The sequence below is a fragment of the Merops nubicus genome, unplaced genomic scaffold (assembly GCF_000691845.1).
Source record: "Merops nubicus isolate BGI_N331 unplaced genomic scaffold, ASM69184v1 scaffold6821, whole genome shotgun sequence".
NCBI classification, from domain to species: domain Eukaryota; kingdom Metazoa; phylum Chordata; class Aves; order Coraciiformes; family Meropidae; genus Merops; species Merops nubicus.
Window position 1 is genome coordinate 85,770 of NW_008587516.1, and position 23,531 is coordinate 109,300.

General features: G+C 35.2%; 1 protein-coding gene across 1 annotated transcript in view; it reads left to right on the forward strand.

Moving 5' to 3' along the window:
* Positions 1 to 23,531, forward strand: part of LOC103781232 (attractin-like protein 1) — a gene marked incomplete at both ends in the record, with an annotated part of 144,874 nt that overhangs the window by 77,445 nt on the left and 43,898 nt on the right. Inside the window, 3 exons of the mRNA XM_008948937.1 lie at positions 15,816 to 15,910; positions 16,554 to 16,632; positions 17,800 to 17,957. Of these exons, the coding sequence (XP_008947185.1) occupies positions 15,816 to 15,910; positions 16,554 to 16,632; positions 17,800 to 17,957 (332 nt within the window). The remainder of the gene's footprint in view (positions 1 to 15,815; positions 15,911 to 16,553; positions 16,633 to 17,799; positions 17,958 to 23,531) is intronic.

A 23,531-nucleotide genomic window follows, 5' to 3' on the forward strand; every position in this document is an offset into this window, starting at 1 on the left:
ACTTTTAATAAAACTGTTAGCAGAGATTTTCCAGGTATTTAAAAATTATGTTGAAAGTTAAAGGACATAGAAAATAAATTTTAGCTGTTGAAAAGGTGTTTAAAAGTTGAGTTGTGAGATATATATACCTGCAGTTAGATGCTTTGTACTGATTTGTAGAATTTCTGTTTCCTTTTGGGACAGCATTAATTTAAATCCATATTGTAGTAATAAAACTGTCATGCTCAACTTAAAATAATAATTTCCACTAATTATATCTAACACTGATTGACTTTGATACAGACTGAAAAAACTTTTATTTATAAATACAGTAACAATAATGATTCACAATGTCTTTTGAATGTACGGTCTTATACATATAAATTCTGTTTTGAAAGAAACCTTCTTAGTGTTTAAAATGTCTAGTGGAACAGATTGTAGTTTAAATCAAACAATTCTAGGATGGTTTGAGAAAAGATTGGCTTCAACAAACCTACCAACTCAACATACAATGAGCAACAGGCAAACGGAGTCTTTGCCCTGAGCTAAAATAACCACATAAACTAACTGTCACCTTCCAGAGAATTAAAGCAATAACCACACCAAGAATCTAAAGCTCCTAATAAAGTATTATGATCTCACCCCAGGCTCTGTGTACTCATTTGCCAAATGCTAAATTGGCTTGCAGCTTTTTTGGGCAGGATAAAGAAACAGTTTAGCTGCCAATCATTTTCAAGCTTTACTGTAAATTGGAGAATCTTTTCATTTACATAAACCACAACTTATATTTAAAATAAGGATTATTGGTTTTATTTGATAGCTTTTGCTGATGTATCAGTGAATTTACTCACTGACATCCTCTTGCAGATAATACCTAACTTGTGCCAAAGCAGACAGTCATTTCAGTGACTAATCATTTAGATACACTACCCTAAGTTAAAGGATGATGCCCACTGCCCTGGACAAAATAGATTTGTCATTGCTAAGAAGAAAACAATAGATAATCTGTATGCAAATAAAAGTCTGAATTAGCGGCCTTCATCACTTGATAGACTTACACAGGTCAAAGATTTTTTTTTTTTTAATGTTATTATTTATTTTGCAAACATAATATGTAGTATTATAATAAAACATTTAAAACTATAAATTATGATTATTGATATAACTATACATTTTGGAAAGCTTGATAAGGCAAGAGTAAGAGAGACTCAATGGCTTGGAGAACTCGTTCAGAAGGAACACTTTGCTTTGCAGGGGAGTGCAGCACATGTGTGAAAGATTTTTAAATGAGAGGGAAATCAATGCAAATATCTGCATATATACAATATTGTGTTGTGTCTGTATATTGACCTGTGGGGTTCATAGTGATGAATATTTTTGAATCCTTTTTGTGCCACGTATACAATGTGCTGTGTATGTGTGTTTCCCTAGCGTGTCCACAAAGACAGGAGCTGTCACTCCTCAAACACCTAGGAGGCCGAGAGCTCCCCAAGACTGCAGCTGTAAGCAGCAAACAGAATGGGAAAGGATCCATCTGTGTCCCTTTACCTTCTGACAGTGAAGGGAAAACCTTTGTGGCAGTTTTACAGTTGCATCGCTTCCCATGCTGACTTCCTGGGGAAAAGAGAGAATTTTTGATTAGTGGGAGTTCAAGGGAAGTTTTGTAGTGAAATCTTGAGCCAATTGAAATTAGAAAAGAAACCCAACCAAACAAAACACCACCTGACTTCAATAACTAAGTGGCTTATGGTTTGTGGGAGAATTTGTGTTGGTTGCTTAGACTGGGAATTCTTGCTCAAACTAGTGCATTATTCTATGTCAGTACTTTTCTACACCGCCAAATATGAAGCACTAGAGGATAGTGTGTCCTTTTCTCTTATTATTACAGGCTGAACACCTAATCCAACTGTCAAGTTATCATAAGATATGCTATTTGGGTGTCTTGGGTCCTCAATGACCTAATCTCAGCACACATATTTGTGCAAATCGAGAGAGCAGTCCATAGTGTTTTCAGCTTTAGGATTAGTGTTGAGAAGACGCTGCTGAGTATTTGAGGGAGGGTCTCCATAGGATCGTTTAAATAAATTTGGGGTCATTTCTATCTCAAGATGATGACAAAACCTTGGATTATATAAACTTTAAGAAATCTTATACTAGGTTAAATGTGGACATTGTCAAGTTCAACTTTCCGACTGGCTAACTCAGCTCAATTTTCAGGGTATTGTAAAGTAGCCTATGAGTCCTTGATATTAATTTATTGTCACTTTTTCTTAGCTTGAATTGTGAATATTGTTTTAAAATATGTTCCAGAAATATAACCCATTGACAGTGAAGTATAATTTGCTAGTCACTTGATATAAAGGGCAATGCTGACATGAAATGGAAGAGTGAACTGTGTGAGGTCAAAAAGCAGCAGCACACATTAGTGAAACAGATACAAAAGCAAACAAGACATTAAGGGAAAGTTGAGAAATGTATCTGTCAAAGAGTATGAAGATACACTGGTAGAGAAGTTATATATATGTCTTTGATTTGTCTTTTTATGTTATGGGTAAACAAATATGCTTTACTGTGTTTGCCCCTTAAGGAAATGTCATGGCCACCAGAATAATTTGGGAAAATGACAAGCTATGCAAAATGTGGGCAGAAAAATATTAAAAGGGCAAAAAATTCACATTTTTCTAATCAAGGAAATGAGAATTTTAGAATTCTACTCTTTTTGAGTAGAAATAGATACCGCTTCTGTACAACTTTGTAAAAACATGGCTTGACAGGTTTTAAAGTGTTAGAGCCTTTCATGGCACTAGGAATGGCTAATGAAAGAGAAGATGAAGAGAGGTCATTATTAGAATGAACAGTAGACTGAAAAAGAAAAATTAGTCTAGGGAAGACAATGTACAAGTACATCGTGCAGACACGTTGCTCACTTCACGTTCATTGGCAAGGATTGCCTATCACAATATATGGTCTGTGAAGGTCAGGGGCAGATGATAGGAACAGTCAGTGTTTGTCAAGTACCAAGAACTGACTGTAAGCATTTGTGCACTTTCCTGTTCCTTTTTACATGATAATTCATTTCCTAGAGGAGCTGTGTCAAAACTTTTCTGCCTGATATCTACCAAAATTAGTGGTAGCTATAAATTCTTCCATATTAAGCTAATCATATAAAAAAAAAAAACAAAAGTAAAAGAGGAAGAGGTTTATTGTTTTTGTTCATTTCAGTTAGCCGTACTTTTTCTCCATGGCCAGAAAAAGAAATGAATTAATGAAAGCACAGTTATATCTAGTGCCTGGTTTATAGAAAAAGAGTGCTAGGAAAATAGACTTTGTCTTTCAATATCTGGTAGCTGTTTGAGGTGGAAATTGAGTTTTCCAAGTCACTTTCAGAAAACAGTCAGTGAGCCCTCCTGTGGTGGCCACTGTTCACTCTCAAGCAAAGAAGAAATCTCCTCTGAAGAGTAGGTGACTGTGTTGGGGTTGAGAAAAGCAGCCTTTTGGGCTCCATATTTCCTCCTTCTGTTATTTCCATTTGATTAGTTTAACCAAATGATAAGTTATTTTATGTGCTTAACTGCCAGACCTACAAACTGGATTTGTCAGAAGTGAGGAAAAGAATCTAGATTTTTTTTTTTCCTCTAGTTTGTCACTCTGTACTTTATACTAAGGGTTGAAATATTTCTCCCTATGCATAGGCTAGATTAGGCAATATTATAGATGTGTAATTTTTAAATGTTTGGAATTTTACTATTCCATTAATGTTTTTTGCTGAATTGGCACTTCTTAGTAAGAGCCAAAAGCAGTGAGAATCTTATTTAAAATCAGCAGATTTTACTTTAAATATACTTCATGGTGCTTTACATGAAAAGTTAGTTGTGTTATATCTTCTTTTCAAAGTTTTAATGCAAAAAAATATTTCTACTGTCCATTTTTTCAGTATGGTGATATAGCATATTGTAAATTTTACAATACAAGTACCTGTTGTGATTAATGACTTTAAAATAGAGGACATTGCATAGGGCATAACTTCTGTCCTATATGAAGTGCAATTTTGCTGAAAGTATTCTTGGTTTATTTGCTATAAGATATTTTAGTTCTCAGAAATAACAAGTTAAAATTGTTTGAGAAACTGCAAAGAATATCAGCAAAGTTGAAACATCTCAACTTCAATTTACTTTGTGTATTTTGTACAAGACACATGGAGTCAAGCGATGTGGGGTAAGTTCTGACATTTGGACTGTAGATTTAAGGTTTCTTAAAGCAAAGTTCAACTAAATAATGAGAAAAAGAAAAGAAGAGGATTTTGAAAATGTTGAGATATTACAGGAGCACCTACTTATCTTTGTATATTTAGAGCAAATTTATGAAGTGCATGTTCTGTCTCCTTGTAAGACCTGATCAACCAAAGGCTGCTTCTTTCATTGCTGAGATCTGTGTTGAATTATATGAGAACCAGGATAAAAATTCTGATAATAATTGACATAGAGATGATTGTTTGAATATTGTGAATTTCTATGAGAACTTGAGCATATACATACATAAAAGCATAAACAATTCTAAAAATAGTACTTATACTTTTACCGTGTCCATATTATGGGTGTTGTACTGTTTTAAACAGTGAACAGTAAACAAAGTACTGTGTTTGTAGGGATTATACAATAAACTGAACATTAGAAGAGAAAGATTTAAAATAACATTAAAATTTGACTGCTTTCATTAACTATATCACAAGAAAAATCCCTCTTTGTAAGTAAAACATAAACTCAAACAGTAATTTAATGTTGTTTCTTAGATGTGCCATTTCAGCTGTCAGAACAAGGCAGATCAGAGATCTCTGTAGTGTGGATAGACTATACAACTAAAGAAAAAAATAGAACCAAGTTAATGAGTATTGATGCCAGTATATTGCAAAATGATGTTGCCTGTTAGAGTTGTAATATTGAGTGTTGTAAAGCTGCTGATGCATCTAGATCATTATGAAGAAAATTTCGTGGAGACATAAATTTGAATTCCTACCATAATATTTTAGAGATTTTTTTCTTGATTTTATTTGTACTTTCTCACGCTTTTCTAATGCTTCAAGAAAATTACAAGAATTATGATTTTACAAAGACTGTCCATTGTGAAAAAATGAAAGTTCATGTACTGACCAGTCCTTACTATCAAGCTATAATATTTTATTTTTGACTAATCATAATGTCTGTGCTATGAGCTTAGAAATGCTCCACCATCAGAGGCATCTAGACTTTTTTTATAAAATTGATGTTTAAATAACTGCCAATTGCTGCACTCACTTTTTTGTTGTTACTTCTTTTAATGTTTTGTTCATAATTCTCTAGTTCATTGGTTTCCAAACTCTTTGTAGATTGTGGTCCTTGGTAGAACTTGAAAATGGTCTTCAGCTGTTCACACAAACTCTGCCGGTTGTTGTAGTGTTTTCAGTTAAGAGTTTGGTGAAATATATACTCAGATTGGATGAAACCTTGAACGACCTAGTCTAGTTCAGAGGCACCCAGGATGTTGGATTAGATGATCTCTAGGGTCCTTTCCAACCTAAGCCATTCTATGATTTTATGATATGAAAAAAATGAGATCTGGATGTGGTCCATGGTTTAAAAACTTTAGAAACATCATCTTCAGTCTGTTTGCTCAAAAGAACCCAGGTAGTTTTATGTTCCTCAGTGTTTAGTTCTCAGCAAGGAGTCTTCCCTTGCTTACCATGACATTTAAATATGCATGTGCTTACTTCTATGACAGTTAGAGTGAAAAACATGCCAGCTAACTAGTTTTTTAAAACTTATGTGTTCAGCCTTAATTAACCTTCTAGGTCTTTCTATAACCAGTAGAGAGAATCAAGAATAACTCATGTGACCTCAGTGCATATTTGTCTTAGAAAAAGACCAGTTATCTTCAGAAAGTTTTAGACAATATAGAGTAAGCCATAGACCATTAGTAACATTTAGCTGAACAAAATTTTAACTCAGATCAGATTTTTTCTGTTTTTGACCCTCCCTTAGGATCAAGACTGACAAGTGATTAGACCTTTCCAAATAGCAACTGAAAATTTTATAAGAGAAAAGATTTCTGTGTAAAATAAAATTTAGTTACGTGATTTGGTGATTATGACACTAATCACTGTGTCTTTTCATGGGCTTTTTAGCCCAGTACATTTTTTTTTTTTTTTTAAGTACAGTAAAAGAAACAGTGAGTAGTTATTGCTGACTGCATTTTAAAAATGAAGTTCTGTGAAATTCATTCTCACTTGCTTCCTTTAAATGGAAAAAGAGGTATATAAATAGTAAAGCACTGGAGTATTTTGAAACTCATTCTGCTCTTCTTACATTTAGCAAAAATGCAAGTTTTGCTAGTTGCTAGTAAAGATTTAACAGTAAATGACTTTTTGTTTTGTCACAATGGACGAGTAATGTTGGACACCAACATATTTCAATGTAACAATGAAAATGAGGCAGTGGATGACTGTTAGATACAGATGACAGAGGAATGAATCAGGCAGCTGCTCTGAAAGTTCAAAATAATTATCCTGACTGGAAATAGGTCTGGTGGTAACCCCCTAACTTTGATGTAATACAAGCAGAATTAACTTTGGTCACAATTGAATATGATTTATAGCATTTGATAATGGAACTTGGTTTCAAAAGCAACATTTTTGCTGATAGAGAGGAATATGAATAGGACTGTTCTCACAAAACTCTGACTGGAATTAAAGGACAATCGCTAGAAAGAACAGGAGAGAGACAAACTGCCTGTACAATGAAGAGGTGAAAGTACACATTTTAGAATTAGCATGAATAGAGACTTCCCTAAATAGAAAAATGTGGGAAGACTGATTGTGATGGGTCCAATGTTGCCATTGTGAGGGGAGGTTTCTACTTTAACTTTAAAAGTGATTTAAATAAGTAAAAATAGAGCAGCACTATTTTATGATTTTTTTTTATTCACTAGATTAGTTCCTGTAGTTCAGTAATACAGAATTATGATGAAAATGTACTATCTCAGGCATGTAACTGTCTGCTTGCCTTTTAGTGTAATGAAGATACTGAAATAATGTTACTGGTGGAAGTGAATGGTTGACATTTCTTAACTCTCGTCTTAAAAGTTTAATTAATATGAACGTGGCTGTACATGAGGCCAGCCATTTATTTGGTGGAAGTTTTCATCTTTTTGTTGCTCGTCCTTTGCTATTAAACATTTTAATTTTCTGTTTTATGGCTAGTATTCTTAATAGTGTGCTTCCTCTTCCTTCCGATTTAGTGGTTCGCCATCCATCATTTCAAGTTTGCCATAGAGATTCCCTTTGAGTAAGCACATGCTGACATCTTTTGATGTCCATTACCCTAGTTTTAACATAATGTAATTATTATTTGTAATTATCAGGGGAAAAAAATGAAAAAAAATGCTTCAGTCATTGATTTGGTAAAGATCGTGTGATTCTCAGCTAACATTTATAAAATGTGAAAATTAGATTATAGTTGGGAATGAGACTAAGTTATGAGTGGCTCTGGTTGCACGCTTTTCATGTGGCTGGCTGACAAATGTTGCAGTACTTTTGGCTTAGAACTTTTGCTAAACTTTAACTTTTGGAGCCAAAACGCTAGACATATTTCTCAGAAATTCTGTATAGGTATGACAATCTTTTGTCATGTTGTTCAGTTTAGGAATGTGTACCAAGAAACTATGTGACACAAGCCAGTGGCCAAAGTTAGAAAACCCGTGAATGTGTCGAGTTCTGTACGTTCTTGCACCTTTCTCTGAACTCAGGTTCATTCTTCCCTCTCTGCAGAGTGATGTAGTGAACTGGGATGCCAGAAATGGAAAAGACAGCTCAAAAGTAAAGTGGTCCTCAAGAAATTACTGCAGCCTGATTCTTAAAATTACTTAATAGAACTCCTTTATTGAAATACGCTACTTAGGCAGTAGGCTGCCCGGAAAGTGGAAAAATAAAGTTTGCTGGCACAATAATTTCTGAATTGTTTTATTAGGACTGAATTGTAATTTTTTTTTTTTTTTTTTTTTTTTTAAATAACATGGCTACATACTATTTCCCAAGGAACTTTCTCTCTACAAGGCATGGAATGAATTTGTTTGTGGAAGATGGATTGGTGGTCATATAATGGAAAGATGAATGTATTTTCCTTTCCTGTTTTGTTGTAAAATTGAAAGAACTACAGTGAATGATGGAAGGAACTGCAAAGTGAGAATGGTCATGTGTAGTGTTACGTGATCCAAAATATTATGAAAAAATCAAACTCTAGCTATTTCAAACTGGCTACTCATGATAAATGGATATTTTTGTCCTTGATCTCTGTTTCATTTCCTGTCCTATAAAATGGGAGCAATAATCCCTATTTATCTCATAGTAATGTTGTAACAAATTCATTAACTTTTCTGAAGAATTTAGAAAATGATAGTGATGAATGCTGTAGAAAGCCACATTAGAAATTAATTCAGTCTTTATAAAAGGGTTTGTGTACTATGTAGTAAATGAGGCATGGGCCAAACACTGAGTACTGAATGTAGAACAAAGCATTGAATAGCTGCCCATTAAGTGAGCACTCACCCAAATATAATTCACAGGCACCCTTGATTGTAGTGGTTTATTTTACAGTTGTAATATTCCTCTTTAACATATTTTTTTGTATATAACTTTATCAGTAATTTATACTAAACGTATCCAATTTAAAAGAGATATTTTTATAATTTAAGTATTTACAACATAATCATATATTCTTATATATTTGTAGTGGCACTCAGAAACACTGCAGCAGAATTTCAAATCAAGACTTCTGTTTAGCCTTTGTTCTTTTGGGAACATTCTGGCATTTAGAAAATGCAAAGTTTTCTTTTAATACAAAATCTTCAATATGGGAATAGGTCTGTTCCTTGTTGGATACGAGTCTAAAATTTCCATATTAAGCTATATTAACCATATTAAAAGTCATGGGCCTTCATTAAAGAAAGAGAACAGTTTCTTGAAAATTAACTGTGATACTAGGATTAAACGATTGCTTGGAAATTTATTTTCCTCATTTAATTAAATGGCTTTCTTCGCCTAATTATTGTTGTGTTCTCACATACACTCATTACTGACATTCTGAATTGATTTTAATGACTCCTTTTGACTGTTAAAGCAGTCAAGGGTTTTGAGAAAATCAAAATAGAGATGTGAAAAGACTCAATAACCGTAAGTCCTTGTTATATTTGACCGTTGCTGATGCCAGGATGATATTGTTGTCTTATCTCCCAACATTCTTTTTTGACTTTATTCAATGACTTTTAATATAAAATGAAGCAACATGCCTGGAAACAGAAATTAGACTGCAGGACTCCCCTCTCCCTGCTGAGTGCCTGTGTCATTCAACTGCAGCTGGTCTCTTTCAGTGTGCAAACTGAATTGTCTTCCCCTGCTGGTGTGAATCTTTCTGCTGCTTCTCCCTTTCCTGCAGTAAGGTGATGGGGCACACACACTGCTAGGCTAGACTAGGAGGACCTGGTTTTAATACTATCAAAAAGAAGGCAACCTACAACATCTCACAGACAACACCAGACTGAGTGAGAGTGTTGATCTGCTGGAGGGTAGGAAGGCTCTGCAGAGGGATCTGGACAGGCTGGAGCAATGGGCTGGGGTCAATTGGATGAGGTTTAACAAGGCCTGGTGCTGGGTCCTGCACTTGGGTCACAACAACTGCAGGCAACGCTCCAGGCTGGGGGAGGAGTGGCTGGAAAGCTGCCTGGTGGAAAGGGACCAGGAGGTGCAGGGGGACAGCTGGCTGAACATGAGCCAGCAGTGTGCCCAGGTGGCCAAGAAGGCCAATGGCATCCTGGCCTGGATCAAAAATAAGCATGGGCAGCAGCAGTAGGGAAGTGATTGTGCCCCTGTACTCGGCACTGGTGAGACCACAGGGTTTGGTTTTGGGCACCACAGAAGGACACTATGGTGCTGGAGCGGGTCCAGAGAAGGGTGATGAAGCTGGTGAAGGATCTGGGGAACATGTCTTCTGAGGAGCAGCTGAGGGAATTTGGATTGTTTAGCCTGGAGAAGAGGAGGCTGAGATGTGATATTCTTGCTCTCTACAACTACCTAAAAGGAGGTTGTAGTGATGTGGGCATTGGTCTCTTCTCTCGGGTTACTAACGACAGGACAAGAGGAAATGGCCTCAAGGTGTGCTGGAGGAGGTTTTGATTGGATATTAGGAAGAATTTCTTCACTGAGAGAGTGGTCAGGCACTGGAACAGACTGTCCAGGGAGGTGGTGGAGTCATCATCCCTGGAGGTGTACAAAAAACGTGTAGATGTGGCACTTGGGGACATGTTTTAATGGTCATGGCAGTGTTGTGTGATGGTTGGACTTGATCTTAGAAGTCTTTTCCAACCTTAATGATTCTATGTTTTCTTGGTGAGAACTCTGAAGAGGAGGCTATGTCACAGTGACATGGTGGCTAATGTTTGTGCCGATCTGTGTAGTAGCTGTGCTTAAGGTGCGCTGGGCTAACTCCTGGAGAAACTTTGGCTCAAAACCACCCAGCCTGCACAGTCTAAATACTGTATGTGGTGAGGAATTAAGATCTGAGCTGTGGACTCTGAGTTTGTGTAGGAGATTCCTGTGTCCTCAAGAACTTCTGCAAAGCTTTAGACATGGAAGTTCAGGGAGTTTTTAGACTATACTGTAGTGTGTGGCTGTCCAAGTTCTGTCTGGTTGCCACTTAAGTCACCTGTATCTTATATCAGATTTGAGATGAAGGTCTGGGCTGCCTATCTGAGCCAACACCACTAGACATTTTACAGTCATTTGTAGTAGTGCAAAGTAGAAGGAGATTATTGCTGTTGTAGTGTGATAGTGTTTGTCTCTTGCCCTTGCCCATGGGTGTAAAGAAACTCTGAATACTAGTTCTTTAAAGAAGATATTTGTTCCAAACATATTAAGTGGGAAGTTTAAACATTGAGGATATTGATGGCATAAAAAAATTGAAATGCTGCATATTGAGATTTAACTGAGAGAATCCAAAACTAAGATGAAACTGTCTTCTGCCTATTTCTAAAAGATTGGGGATATGTAGAAGAACAAGCAATTATTAAAAAAAAAACCTGTGTGTTTTTGGTAAGTTCCTTTTCAACTAAGTTTTTTAAAAATAAAAGAATGCAACACTGATCCTGAAATGTCCTTAACAATTTTTCCATAGTTAAGAGTCCATGCTGTGCTCAAGATAGTTAACTACATAGCCTCTTTGGAAAATCATTATAGTTAATTGACATTTTGTGAATTTAAAATGATTTGAGAATGAAATTTACATTGAGGAGATATGTTTTGGAAAAAGTGAGATTCATATTTTAGATTTTTAAAATTCTTACAGAAAAAGAATCACCAAAATGAACCACAGAGTGCATTGATGGCAATTCTAGAGAATCAAGCAAACCGTTCTATATTTTACTGAAATAATTATATGTTTGTATATTTAAGTTTTGGATGTTAATGGTCATTGATAATATTTTGAGTGCTGTCTCTTGCAGAAGTTGTGTTGTTTGAATTTAGTCAGAGGTCACCAGATTTTGAAAACAGTTTTCAAATTGTTTCTATAAGTCAGATAGATTAAAATTAGCTATATGAGCTTTTATCTATTGGTGCTCATATAGCAGTTTGATGATTCTGTTTAGTATTTGTTATCTTTGTGCTCTCATTATCCTATGCTACAATATAAATGCGGTGAGGTTTTTTTAGTTTCTGTTTACATGGGATCCAAATTTCTTTCCTAATTGAAGCAAGCTGTTCTGTGTGTGTCTTTATAAACAGAGGCACTTATGAAAAGTCATGTGTTTATGTAAAGGAAAAAATACTTATAGTGGCTTTTGAAAGGTTTAAAGTGGAAACAAGGATACATGGAGTAAAATCTCAGGCTTCTCTGAATTCCCGATTGTAAATATACACAATATACATCAACAGGATATACTGAATGTACTTGAAATAGCTATTTCTACATTTATTTATTATATATTTGGTTATTTATAAATTTAAGTATTCAGAACTGGTCTATTTTTACTTTAAGTTTTGTATTGTATTTCTGTCTAAACTGAATGACACTGAGTTGGGAAGTACAGTGGGATGTACTGCATAATTGCTTAGTTAGTTTAGGTGCACTTCCTATGCACTTAGTTATTGGCATAGGTTATGTTCCAGAGTTATGTTCAGGATGGGGCTTGGCAGTAGGAAGGAGAGCTGTTCTGCCTGCTGCAGTCTGTAGAAGGTGAAATCTTCTGGAGGAGAGTGAGGTGATATTTTCCATGAGAGGAGCTGAATAAATGTGGGAGAAGCCTCTTCTGTGGTATAGGCTGAAAGAGATGGAGAGAGGAAGGAAGGAAAGACAGACAGCAGCAGGATGCAGTAGATGGAGAAGAGACTTCTTTTACAGTCCCTCTTTGCTCTGACTTTGACTTTTCTCTTAAATTCATTCCACTAATTTGTACTCTAATAAAATCTAGCTTTACATCCTTCCAGAGAGTTGGGATGTTCAATTTAAGAACAGGTCCAGGCATATCTCTCTCAAAGTTTTCGCCGATCAGAAGTATACTCACTATGAAAATAAACCTTCCTCCAAGCTGTGAAACTTCTTCAGCATATTTTTTTCAGTCCTCAGAAAGATGGGGAGGTGTGTTTGCTCTGTGTCAGCTCTTTCATTTGCACTGTTGAATCACATAACTGTATTATGCAGTGCTCTCCACTTCTTTCAAGTCAGGAAGGAATACTTTAGGTATCCTCCTGAATTAGAATCATCTGTGAAAAGATGTATCTCTTCGCTTTGCAGCATCCACTCTGTAGCCACGACAGATTTGACTGGGGGAAAAGAGCTCCATATCTATTTTCAATTTTGCCTTATGATGAGATTTTAAATGTATATCACTCCTGGTCTTTGGCTGATATTCTGCATCTTTGAGAGAGCTCATTCTGGGCTTAGAAGATGACTATATAGCATTTTAAAATGATCATTTTCCATGTATTGTGAGCAAATCAAAAATATCTTGTTCAGAAGGCCTGTCTATACTGCTTTTTGCATCTTGTAGCCTTTGCAGTAGCCTGAATTTCTGTAGGAGTGTGTGCTGTGGTGCTAGTCCACCATACATTTACAATAACTCTGTCTGCGAAGATTTGTGCTAAAGCAGTAATTTGTATTTCATGGGACCTCAACTCAGAATCATAGAATCACTTTAGTTGGAAAGGAACTCTTAAGATCGAGTCCAGCCATTAACCCTACTCTACCAAATCCACCTCTAGATCATATCCCCAGGCTACATCTACACAGCTTTTAAACACATCCAGGGATTGTGACTTGGCCACCTCCCTGGGCAGTATGTTCCAATGCCAGGAAGCCCTTTCAGTCCTGATGTCCAGTCTAAGCCTCCCCTGGAGCAGCTTGAAACCATTCCTTCTTGTTCTATCATTACTTGCTTCTGAGAAGAAGTTGACCAGACCAGGAGATTTAGCATATCTGTATGTTATTCCTTGCCTTTTGGCCTTGCTACTCATAGTTTTTTAAAGGGCTTATGAATACCTTTAATACAAGTCAATCTCTAATTGCCATCTTTGGCTGTCCTGCTACCTTTAAATATGTTCTGATGCAATGGTAATCTTCCTGTCAAATATGTAGATATGGCACAGTGTTACTAAGAGTCAATGAGACTTTGTTAGTCAGATTTGCATAGTTATAGAAGTGTGGGGTATTATTAATAAATAAATGGGGCCTTTTAATATTAATAATTCTTTTCCATTCATAAGCTTGCAAAAACCTGATCAAAACTCATTACCTGAGACATCTAGATCAACTTATTTGAGTAATGGAACTGTGGTGGCTAATCATAAAGAAAATGGACTTTTCAGCTTCAAAGGTCATGATGATTCCTTTCATGTAACTCCTTTATTTTCTAATTTTGTTTCCACACTTTGTGTTAAAAAAACCCCAAACAAACCACATCCAAAAACATTTCCTTGAACTATTAAGACAATACAGTGGGCTGTATTCATGCTTCATTGACCAATAAGCTTTTTTTCTCCTTCTGTGTCAGGCTTCCCATGGGATACAATTGATTGTATTTTTTCAGATGATGTCTTTGTCGGCAGTAAGCGAACTACTGAGTCTGACAAAAGGCTGACACAACCTTTTCCTGCTTTGACTTTTTCTTTCTCTGCATTTACTGATTTTATTTTTATGATCACTTTTTTTTAATTTATTTATAACACTTTGTGTGGTGTTGGTGACTAGTAGAATGTCATCAAGACAGGGATCAAAACAGGGCTTCAAAGTTATTCACTAGGATGTAGCATCAAAGATGACTTGCATCTAACCATATTTTAACATACACAAAATAATCATCTGAATAATGTATGCTTACAAGTCACCTCCTTATTTCCTGTGACAGAGGAAAAAACAGAATCCTTTGATCCTTGTTAAACTGTAATGGTCAAAGAGTTGGAAGATTTATTCTGTTAGATCTGAAGATACCTGCCACGGTAACAGAGCATTCAAGATGCATTCACTGCACCCACCTCTGGTTCACAACTGACTGTTACAAAGATCATTAATCTGCTAACACAGTTTATGGCTCTGAGGGCCCTGCTGACTGCCTATCTCACTGCACTGAGCACTGCTTGCTGGGATTCTGTGTGGCACCCTCTATGAATTGCAGCAACAGGCATCCCTGGTCATTGGGTCTTTTTCTTACATTATGGAGGTCCCAGAAACCTGCTGGAAACCCTGACAAATCCACCTCATCCTTTACAGTCTTTCCTAGTGTTATGACCCAACTAAAAGTTAATGTCATTCCTCCAACTTGAGGAACACAATGGAATAGGTCAAAGCTTATGCCTTCCAACTTGTCCCAGTCATCTTATGCTCCTTCCAGGAAGGGTTAAGCATGGTTTGGATCACCTGAGCATAGCCCTGTCTCCCTTCTGCACCTTTGCCAACTTTAGCTGACCATCAGGGGAGAGCTGTTATTGTGCAGTGACAGGAACTGCCTGGCAGACTCCATTCCTTTCACAGACTGAAAGAAAAATATGCAAAACAAATGCCATTTGGAAGTGAAAATAACATTTTTTGAGTCAATACTAAACTGCCACTTGTTATCCTTGTATGAAAAGTTTACATCTCTTGCCACTTAGAAAATCTCTTAGAATTCTGGAAATTTAGAAAGAATGTGTTTTGTGGTCACATAATTTCAATTTGAAATTTCACTGTGCCACTTTATTATTAGCAACATTATTGACTATAGTATCATAACTTTATGCTATATAGTTTTACTGTAGATGCAACTTTTTTCCAAAATTTTTAGACCTAGGAATTCTAAAGTGTATTATAGTAATGTAGCTAGGTAAACAATTTGTACAACACAGTGAAGTGTGTGACTGTAAAACTAAAACATTTGAATGCATTTTGGACAGAATATTTCAATAATTATTTCAGAGTAAGATTAGGGAACTGATAATACTCTAACAATACTTGATATTGTATTTTGGAATAATTACTTTAGAAAAAATTACTATTTCAAGTTATGTGTAAATGCTGCTCTGGCTTCATGATAGGATCTGTTTCTTAATTTAGTTCTTTTTCTTAATTTATTGTGCTCCTACTTGATTATTTTTTTCAAAATTACTTGTGGACATGATAGCTCAAATACTTAAATAGTGAAATGCATGTGAATTCTAACCTGTAGATTACTCCATGCTTCTAAAAATAAAGAGTGAATAGTAAATTTTTAGGTGCTTTCATAACATTTTATTAATATGTATACTGTTGAATCTATTTTATTATTTTCATTTTCTGTTTTGTCCACAGACAGCCTTTTGATAGATTACCAGTTTACCTTCAGCTTGCTACAAGAGGATGATCGCCATCACACTGCCATAAACTTTATAGCAAATCCAGAACAGGTAACAAAATGTTACTGACTTTAGACAAGGTTTGGAAAGTCATGGTTAAGTTTTCCATTGTATTTGACCATGATTAAAAGTCTTTCAAGAATCTGTAAGGTACAGAAGATATTTCAGATCTTTTTAAGAACTGAAAATTATTCCAGTGGATTCACTGAGAAAAGTTTCTTAAGTGGTAGATGTACTTCAGATTGACTAACCTCTAAAAGATCATAGGCTAGTTTATTTTATTGTTGTTTTCATAAATAACAAGTTTTAGTGTCTTCTTGAGATCAATTAAAGGTGTATACCCTTCAGTTATAACATCTTCATTAGCAGATAAGAAAAGTATTTTTTTTGCATTGTAATTAAAATGTAGCCATCTGCCTTCTGTTTTTTCTTAAGTTTTATCAATAAAATTATTTCATTATTTTTTTTTCACAATCTGAAAAGAACCAATGTGCTTACTTGCACCCTGTTCTTGTTGAAGCAAAAGAAAGGATTGCCTTTTGCTCCAAATTATTACCATTTATAATGATGTTTAAAAGGAAAAATGGAAGATTATTGAAAGTCTATGTTCAGTTATCTGCAATAGAGTTATATTCAATACATTGTGATATATATTGTTAACTTAAATATATTTTCTTTTTTTTTTTTTATTTAGTCAAATAAGAATTTGGATATATCAATTAATGCATCAAACAACTTCAACCTCAATATTACATGGTCTATTGGTTCTACAGGTGAGGGTGAAATTTGTTATGAGGACTTTCCCGTGGAGTTTCATTATCCATTGAGCTCTTTTAACCTGACTGCCACTTTGTTGCTAATTTTGATACTAAAACTTTACCAAATGTTTTCTTTTCCAATTATCATCATGCTATTATTAATTATATTATTTAAACCTCAGATGATATTTTGCAATCTGAACAAAGCTTCATTAATATGTTAACTTTCTCTCCTATTCAATTAAAATTACTTTGGTAGGAAAAGCTTGTAGTCCATTTAAATTTTTAAAATGAGAGTGTTATGAAATGCTGTGATTTTAATTAAGATAAATTGCTTCCTTAACTACTGCAGAGACTGAGATTTTATTTCTTTGTTTCAGTGTTCAAGCCAAAAATTTAATTATTAACCTTAACATTGATATCAAACAATAAAGTTCTTCTGTGTATGCTGATAAAAAGAGCTGCTTATCTATTTTTCTCCAACTTTCAACCTCATTACTCTTCTTTGTTTTAAGAAGGGAGAAAGGCTTTATTTAGACAGTTTCCATGAATTTGTTCTATTGACTTTCTGAAAACACATCCAAGGAGAAGCATAATGCCTAAAATGAAATCTTACTGGGGGAAAAAAAAATCAAAGAAGATTTAGAGTTTGTCTTACGTAAATTTATTGATTTCTTAATCAATGTAATTTGGAAGTATTTTAGCATAATGTAGTAAGTTGCAGTGATTCCTTTATTTTAACTTAGCACATTTATTTGCAAAAAAAATTACATGTTATTAGTAGGTATGTCATTAAAGCTTTCATGAACAATGAAAACTCTACACCAATACAGTAAGATGTAGACAAATTTACGTTTAGGCTTTATTAAGCTATGAGTTTTTATTGAAATGGAATTTAAATTACTAGAGGAAATCATATTATCTGTTTAGCTGACCATGAAACCTATCTCCTAAAATTCATGTGACTTCTATCACTTTTGTGATTCATGCATAATATTTTTGTAAGAGTTTCTATGAATTCTCAGTATGTATATGAAATATACCTAATGTGCCATGTAAACCGTAATAAAGGGTTTACATGGCAGATTATTAAAGTTACAGAATTTAAGTTGTTTTGCAAATTTACTTTGGCACAGTTAATGATGATTTATAGATGTCATATATATGTTGGATTTTTTTTAGCTGGAACAATATCTGGAGAAGAGATTCCTGTTGTTTCTAAGGCTAGTATTAAGGAATACAGAGATAGCTTTTCCTGTGAAAAATTTAACTTTCGGAGCAACCCAAACATCACTTTCTATGTTTATGTCAGCAATTTCTCCTGGCCAATCAAAATACAGGTTAGTATGACTGTTTTGTGCTTATAGATATGTTGACATCTTAGCTTTACGTTGAATTTCATGTTGTCACTCATACAGAAGGTATAAAAATAGTATTATTTTGCATGCTGTATTTTTGGTGTATAAGAATTATATTATGATGCTTTTGCTTTTGAGAGTGAATCAGACTTAATACTGCACATTTTAAAAGCTGAAATTAAAATTATTGAGCATAAATGTTTATTTGTAATCTGTGTTTATGCCTTTAGATGTATGCATAAAAGAAGGAATACAAATATGTATGTATGTATCTAGATATTTGAGCGTAATCCTTCATTAATCATTAGCTTTCTTAGCCTCTAGTTTTTTTAAAGGTTGAATGTCTACATCATACTGCAGTATTACAAACTTCAGTTAACACTAAGTATATTCGGTTAGAATTTATATATTTTTTTGACTTCATTGGAATAAATTTCACTGAGTATTTTCTGGACTAGTGAGATACTGTGCGGTGGCAGACTGAAAAAAAAAAATCAATGCATTGATGGCTGAGGTTACTTGTGTTGTGTCTTCCCCCCCCTGCCCCTCCCCAAGTTTCAGTGATGTTTATAGTTGCATTTATTATAGCTCCATTTGTAAATACTTCAGCCCCTGCACCAGTCAAGAAACCCTTTATGTGGATGACCAGATTTTGGCTATAGCTCCCTTACAGAATTCATTCTTAAAATTTAAATAGTTAAAATGGTAATACAAATTCATAACTCCTAGTGATTTCCTCAGGAAACTGGAACAAGCTGAAAAGACGTGCCAGCTAACCATAATTACAAATATTGTGCAGATTTTCATTTCAGTGGATACCCCTCAACACCCCCCTACCTCCCCCCACCCCATTTTTATGAAATACAGAGCATGTTTCATAAATATTTTTACATATATGAAGTTATCTACTGAGGAACCCCCTAGATCAAAGCAGTCATCTTCTAAGTAAACTGGCAGAGAAATATTATTCCTGTGCTACACAAAGCTAGACCTTTCTTAATCATATATGAATGTTAACTCTAAATATGTGTTATACAGTGTCGAAGAATTAATTTGTACAACTTACTAACACTTAGGCATGTACTGTTTTATACAAACCCCCTGAAGGTTAACTGTTTTTTCTACTCCTCCTATTAGGAGTACTTTTTACACTCACCAATCCCACTTTTTAAGGCTAAGTATAGAACAACTTGAATTGTCAAACAGTCTTCCTGAAAAAAAGCTATGAAGCAATTTAAGCTGTAAATGCATTGCACACTCCTTTCACCTTTAAGATTGGAAGGTGCCTGTATCATCATTGTAAGGCAAACATTATTAAGCTGATGTATTTCTGAGATGCACAACATTGTCAGATGTTGAGAGATTGCTGCTCCTTCTTGTGCTGTTTCTACTCCAGTGTAACACCTTCATGCTAACAAGTTTTTATGTATGATAAAGGGTTTCCCTGATCATTGGTTACATCCCTTCTTTCCTTTTTCTTTTTAATCAGACTTTCCCTTATCTGCCACATTTACACAGTTTTTAATTTATTTTTTTTTTTAAATTTCTGAGGCACATTGAAATTCATGAGTCTAGGCAGTTCTGTCTCAGATGATAGTGCCTGATTATTACATTCCCTTCCTTTCCTGCTAATTTTCCATAAAACTTCTTCCATCTAGAGGATAAGTCACTTCACTTTTATGCAGTGGAAAAGAAATGCTAAGGTCCAAATATGGAAAGTGTTTAAGGATGTTGGTACTGTACTATGTGTTTGCCTTCCTAAATCATCAGGATTATTATTTAGCTCTCCACTTTTTTATGTTGTGATTTGTTCTTTTCCAGGGAAGTATCTGAAGTTCACATTATCCATATAGATTCTTATATTTGCTGCTCTAGCAATAGATTAAATCCTCACATGATAAATGGAGCAGGGAGGTTTTCAGAGAAAACAGTTTTAGTTTTATATGTTAACTTCGCGATTCTCTATATAAAAGAAATTTTAAAAATACACAAGCTTTTCTATGCCTTAGTCATCCCTTAGTGTCCATCCATAACCAGAGGCTGAAGTTTCCAAGGCCAGTACAAAATGGGCTCACAATTCTAACATATATAATCTTCAACATGGACATCTCTTAGAAAAACAGATTTCACTTTCACAGTATGCAAAAGTGGTTGATATCAGTCCGTTACTGTATTAGAGTCCATTTAAAGGATGATAATCCTTACAAAAACAATGTAACTGTTACACTGATGAAAGGAGTCTTCAGGAGAGTGAAGATGTTTGTGATGAATATGAGTTTGGGTTTGGAATGGGAAACTCTGCTAGTCTCTGAATTAATTTTCAAGTGCTCTAGAATGTAGTTTCCTGAATTAGCCATCGTTGCCTTTCTGTGGTGACTAGAGACTTAGCTCTGTGTTCTAATAGTACAGGGCTTTGGGTGTCACAGAAGCTGGCCTGTGCATAAATGGCCTTAGACACCGAGCTGTCTGCACTGTAGTTATTTCCACTAATGCAGTCATGCTGCATTGCTCAGATCATGTTGGTTAAAAATGTAGTGATATTTTATATCAACCTGGTACTGAAATGTTTCATTTAATCCTGTTAGAGCTAAGGAAATTACTGTGGCTTCCTTGCAAGGCACTCTGTTCATAGGAATAAGTAAGATAGCAACATGAAATTGGGCACATGCCTTTTACATAACACTTTTGTAGAGGACTAAATACTCACTTCAGCACATCACGCATTTTTCAAATACAATTTGGGTACCCGTCTCCTGTACTTAGACTACTCACCGTGACTTGTCAAGAATAGGTTGTATAAAGAATGAGTTCCTTAGGAAGCAGGAATAGTGACCTTACTTCCCCTGTAACTGATACTTCAAGCTGTATCGAAATATTCATTTCACCACCCTCCTGTTATGCTGGCACTGGGGCAAAGATTGCTCGTGTCTTTCATTGGGAAGGTTTGGGGGCTGGAGTTGCTGCGCTTACCATTTCATTTTCTACAGGAGAAGGAACAGCACTCATTATACAGGACTTTTGGTTTCATTTTCTTTCAAAGTCACCTATATTGTCTGTGTTTTTGCATTAAGTTCTCTTCAAGATTTTCATGACTAGAAGGAAAAACTGTCTGTTCCAACAGCAGGTGATTGTCTACTGGGATCAATGGCTCACAGTTGCTTCCCCAACTACTTTTATTATGCATGTTACCTATTCAGCAAGCTTGGAGTGTTTTTCCTACACCTTAATAATTCCCTAGTGATTCTAGCAAAAAATATTCTTTTTTGAAATATGATTTCCTGACTTTGAAGGTGTGCTCATCTGTGATAACTCCTCACCAGCAACTACCCAGTGACCTATTTTATTTTTTGTGACTGGTGAGCCTAATGACCTCAGGTTACAAGTTCTTCAGCACTAGATAGCAGTGGATTACTTGCCAATCATAGAAGCTATGTAGGAAATTTTCCATTTCAGATGAAGTCCTGCTCTCCTTATAAATTTGTACTCTAGGTTCCCATTAGTCAGCACCCTTCTTCTGCCCATAATGGCTACAGGCACACTGCTGGATGCTCAGTCAGTAAGAGAGCTCTGCAACCCCCAGGGAAAACACTGCATTTAAATTTCCTGATGCTAAAAGCATTTTATTTAGCTATAAGATCTCTTCTTCCTCAGCATCAAAAGAGAAGCAGAAATGTGACTTAGTTGCATAAGGGATCATTAGGAAGATGGTAATATAGGACATCTTCAGCTTAGAGCTGTTTCCACAAATAGACCTGTTATCGGCTGTAACATGGACAGCTACCAGCTTTTCTCAGGAGTGTGTAGTACCTATATGCTGGCACACAAATATTGGATATTTTCCTTTTGAATTATTGGAACAGTTTAGACCACACTTTTTCTCCATTTCCTCTAATGCCAAGTTGACTGGAAAACAGGAATGAATACAGATGCTTAAACTTAGGTGGTCCAGATTTACATAGGCAACAGTAGTTTATACATCTTTTCAGAGGAAGTGGGTATAATGTATCTTTGTTATTAGGGGTTTAAAGTGTCCAAGTAAGAGGACATAATCTATCATCCAGTTTACCATCATTATTTGACTCTTTGATAGTCCCAACACTTTAGGTGTACCATGTCTTATATATCTGTTAAACAGGGCTCCATGAGAAAATGCTGTTGTATTAAATACCATAGGTTTCTGAACAGAATATGTGGCAAAGACCCATAACTTGTTTCTGGTCATTTTTATTTATTTTCAGAGTAGGTGTAATTCAGACTCCACTGGTAATGAAATTTGAAGGCTGTATCACTTATTGAAAAGCATTAACTCAGGCTGTAGCCAGAACCTCAAATAATGGTTGGTGGTCCCTGAAGTAGTAAGCAATCATAAAGCTTGGGCTTCTGACAGCTATGCAAATATTAATAACAGCAGTAACAACATGTTCTTCACTCTCGGGAAACTAATTTTATAGCAAGGGAGTTTTGTCATTGAAGCTGGTAACAGATGTCTTTCATTTAATTTCATCAGTTGCTCCCATATTTGAAAAGTACAAAGTGCATATGAATCAAGCGAATACCCTTAAAATGCTGTCCTGGCTACTGGGGTGATGTGCTCTGTCCCTGAGGACAGCAATGGCATCCTGGTTCTGGATCAGCTGCTTCAGTACACCTATATCTCTTTATAACTTGTAAAGTCTGATCCTAACTTGTACCTGAGCAGCAAAATTTTCTATAAGTTTTAAAGCTGCATCTGGAGATAATAATAAGTGTTCTACTAGTTATTTCCTTTCCTCCCTGAAGCGCAAATGAAAGATTCACAAGTGTCTGAGTTTTAATTGGGAGGCTCAGTTTAAATTATAAGGTTCAACCTCAGTGTCAAAGAGCTGCCTGGAAAAATTACATTTGTACTTTACAACAACAACAAAAAAATCTTGTTATTAATTTTTTGATCACAGAATAGTTAACCTAACATGTTTCCAGAGCATAGAACAGTTGTTACAGCAAAGTTAGACATGATATTAGTGTACATGTAGAGTGACCAAATGTGTTGGAAAGAAGAAATTTAATTATTCTTAAACAAAACTACTGCAAGCTTTAGTAGCATATTGTTGGTTTCCTTTTTTTCCTGCACTGTTGTTTCTGCGGAAAAGTATGTTTGGCACCCAATATTAGTTTTCATGCCAGAACAAAATAATGAATTATGGTGAAGATTTACATTTTATTTGTATGTAGCACAACAAATAATCAAAACTATTTCATATATAAATTTCCAAGGGTTTTTTTTTTAAAGGGGAAACTAGTGTTCTTTCAGTTTACTGGCTCGTGTTTCACGAATTGATTTTCTCTCCTCTGTTAATAGCCTGCCTGTAGCAACTGAAGAAGGAGTGCAATGTAAATCAAGAAGCATATATAACCTTGTAATAAAATTTACTGTGTAACATAATTTATTTCAGCTTTTTTTCTGGAGTTCATTTTGGTTTTTTAACATTCATGAATGACTTATGTCCTGTAAAAGCTCCAAGAAGTAAAACTTGTCAGTTGTTGCCATTAGAAGTTACAACAGTAGCACAGACCTAA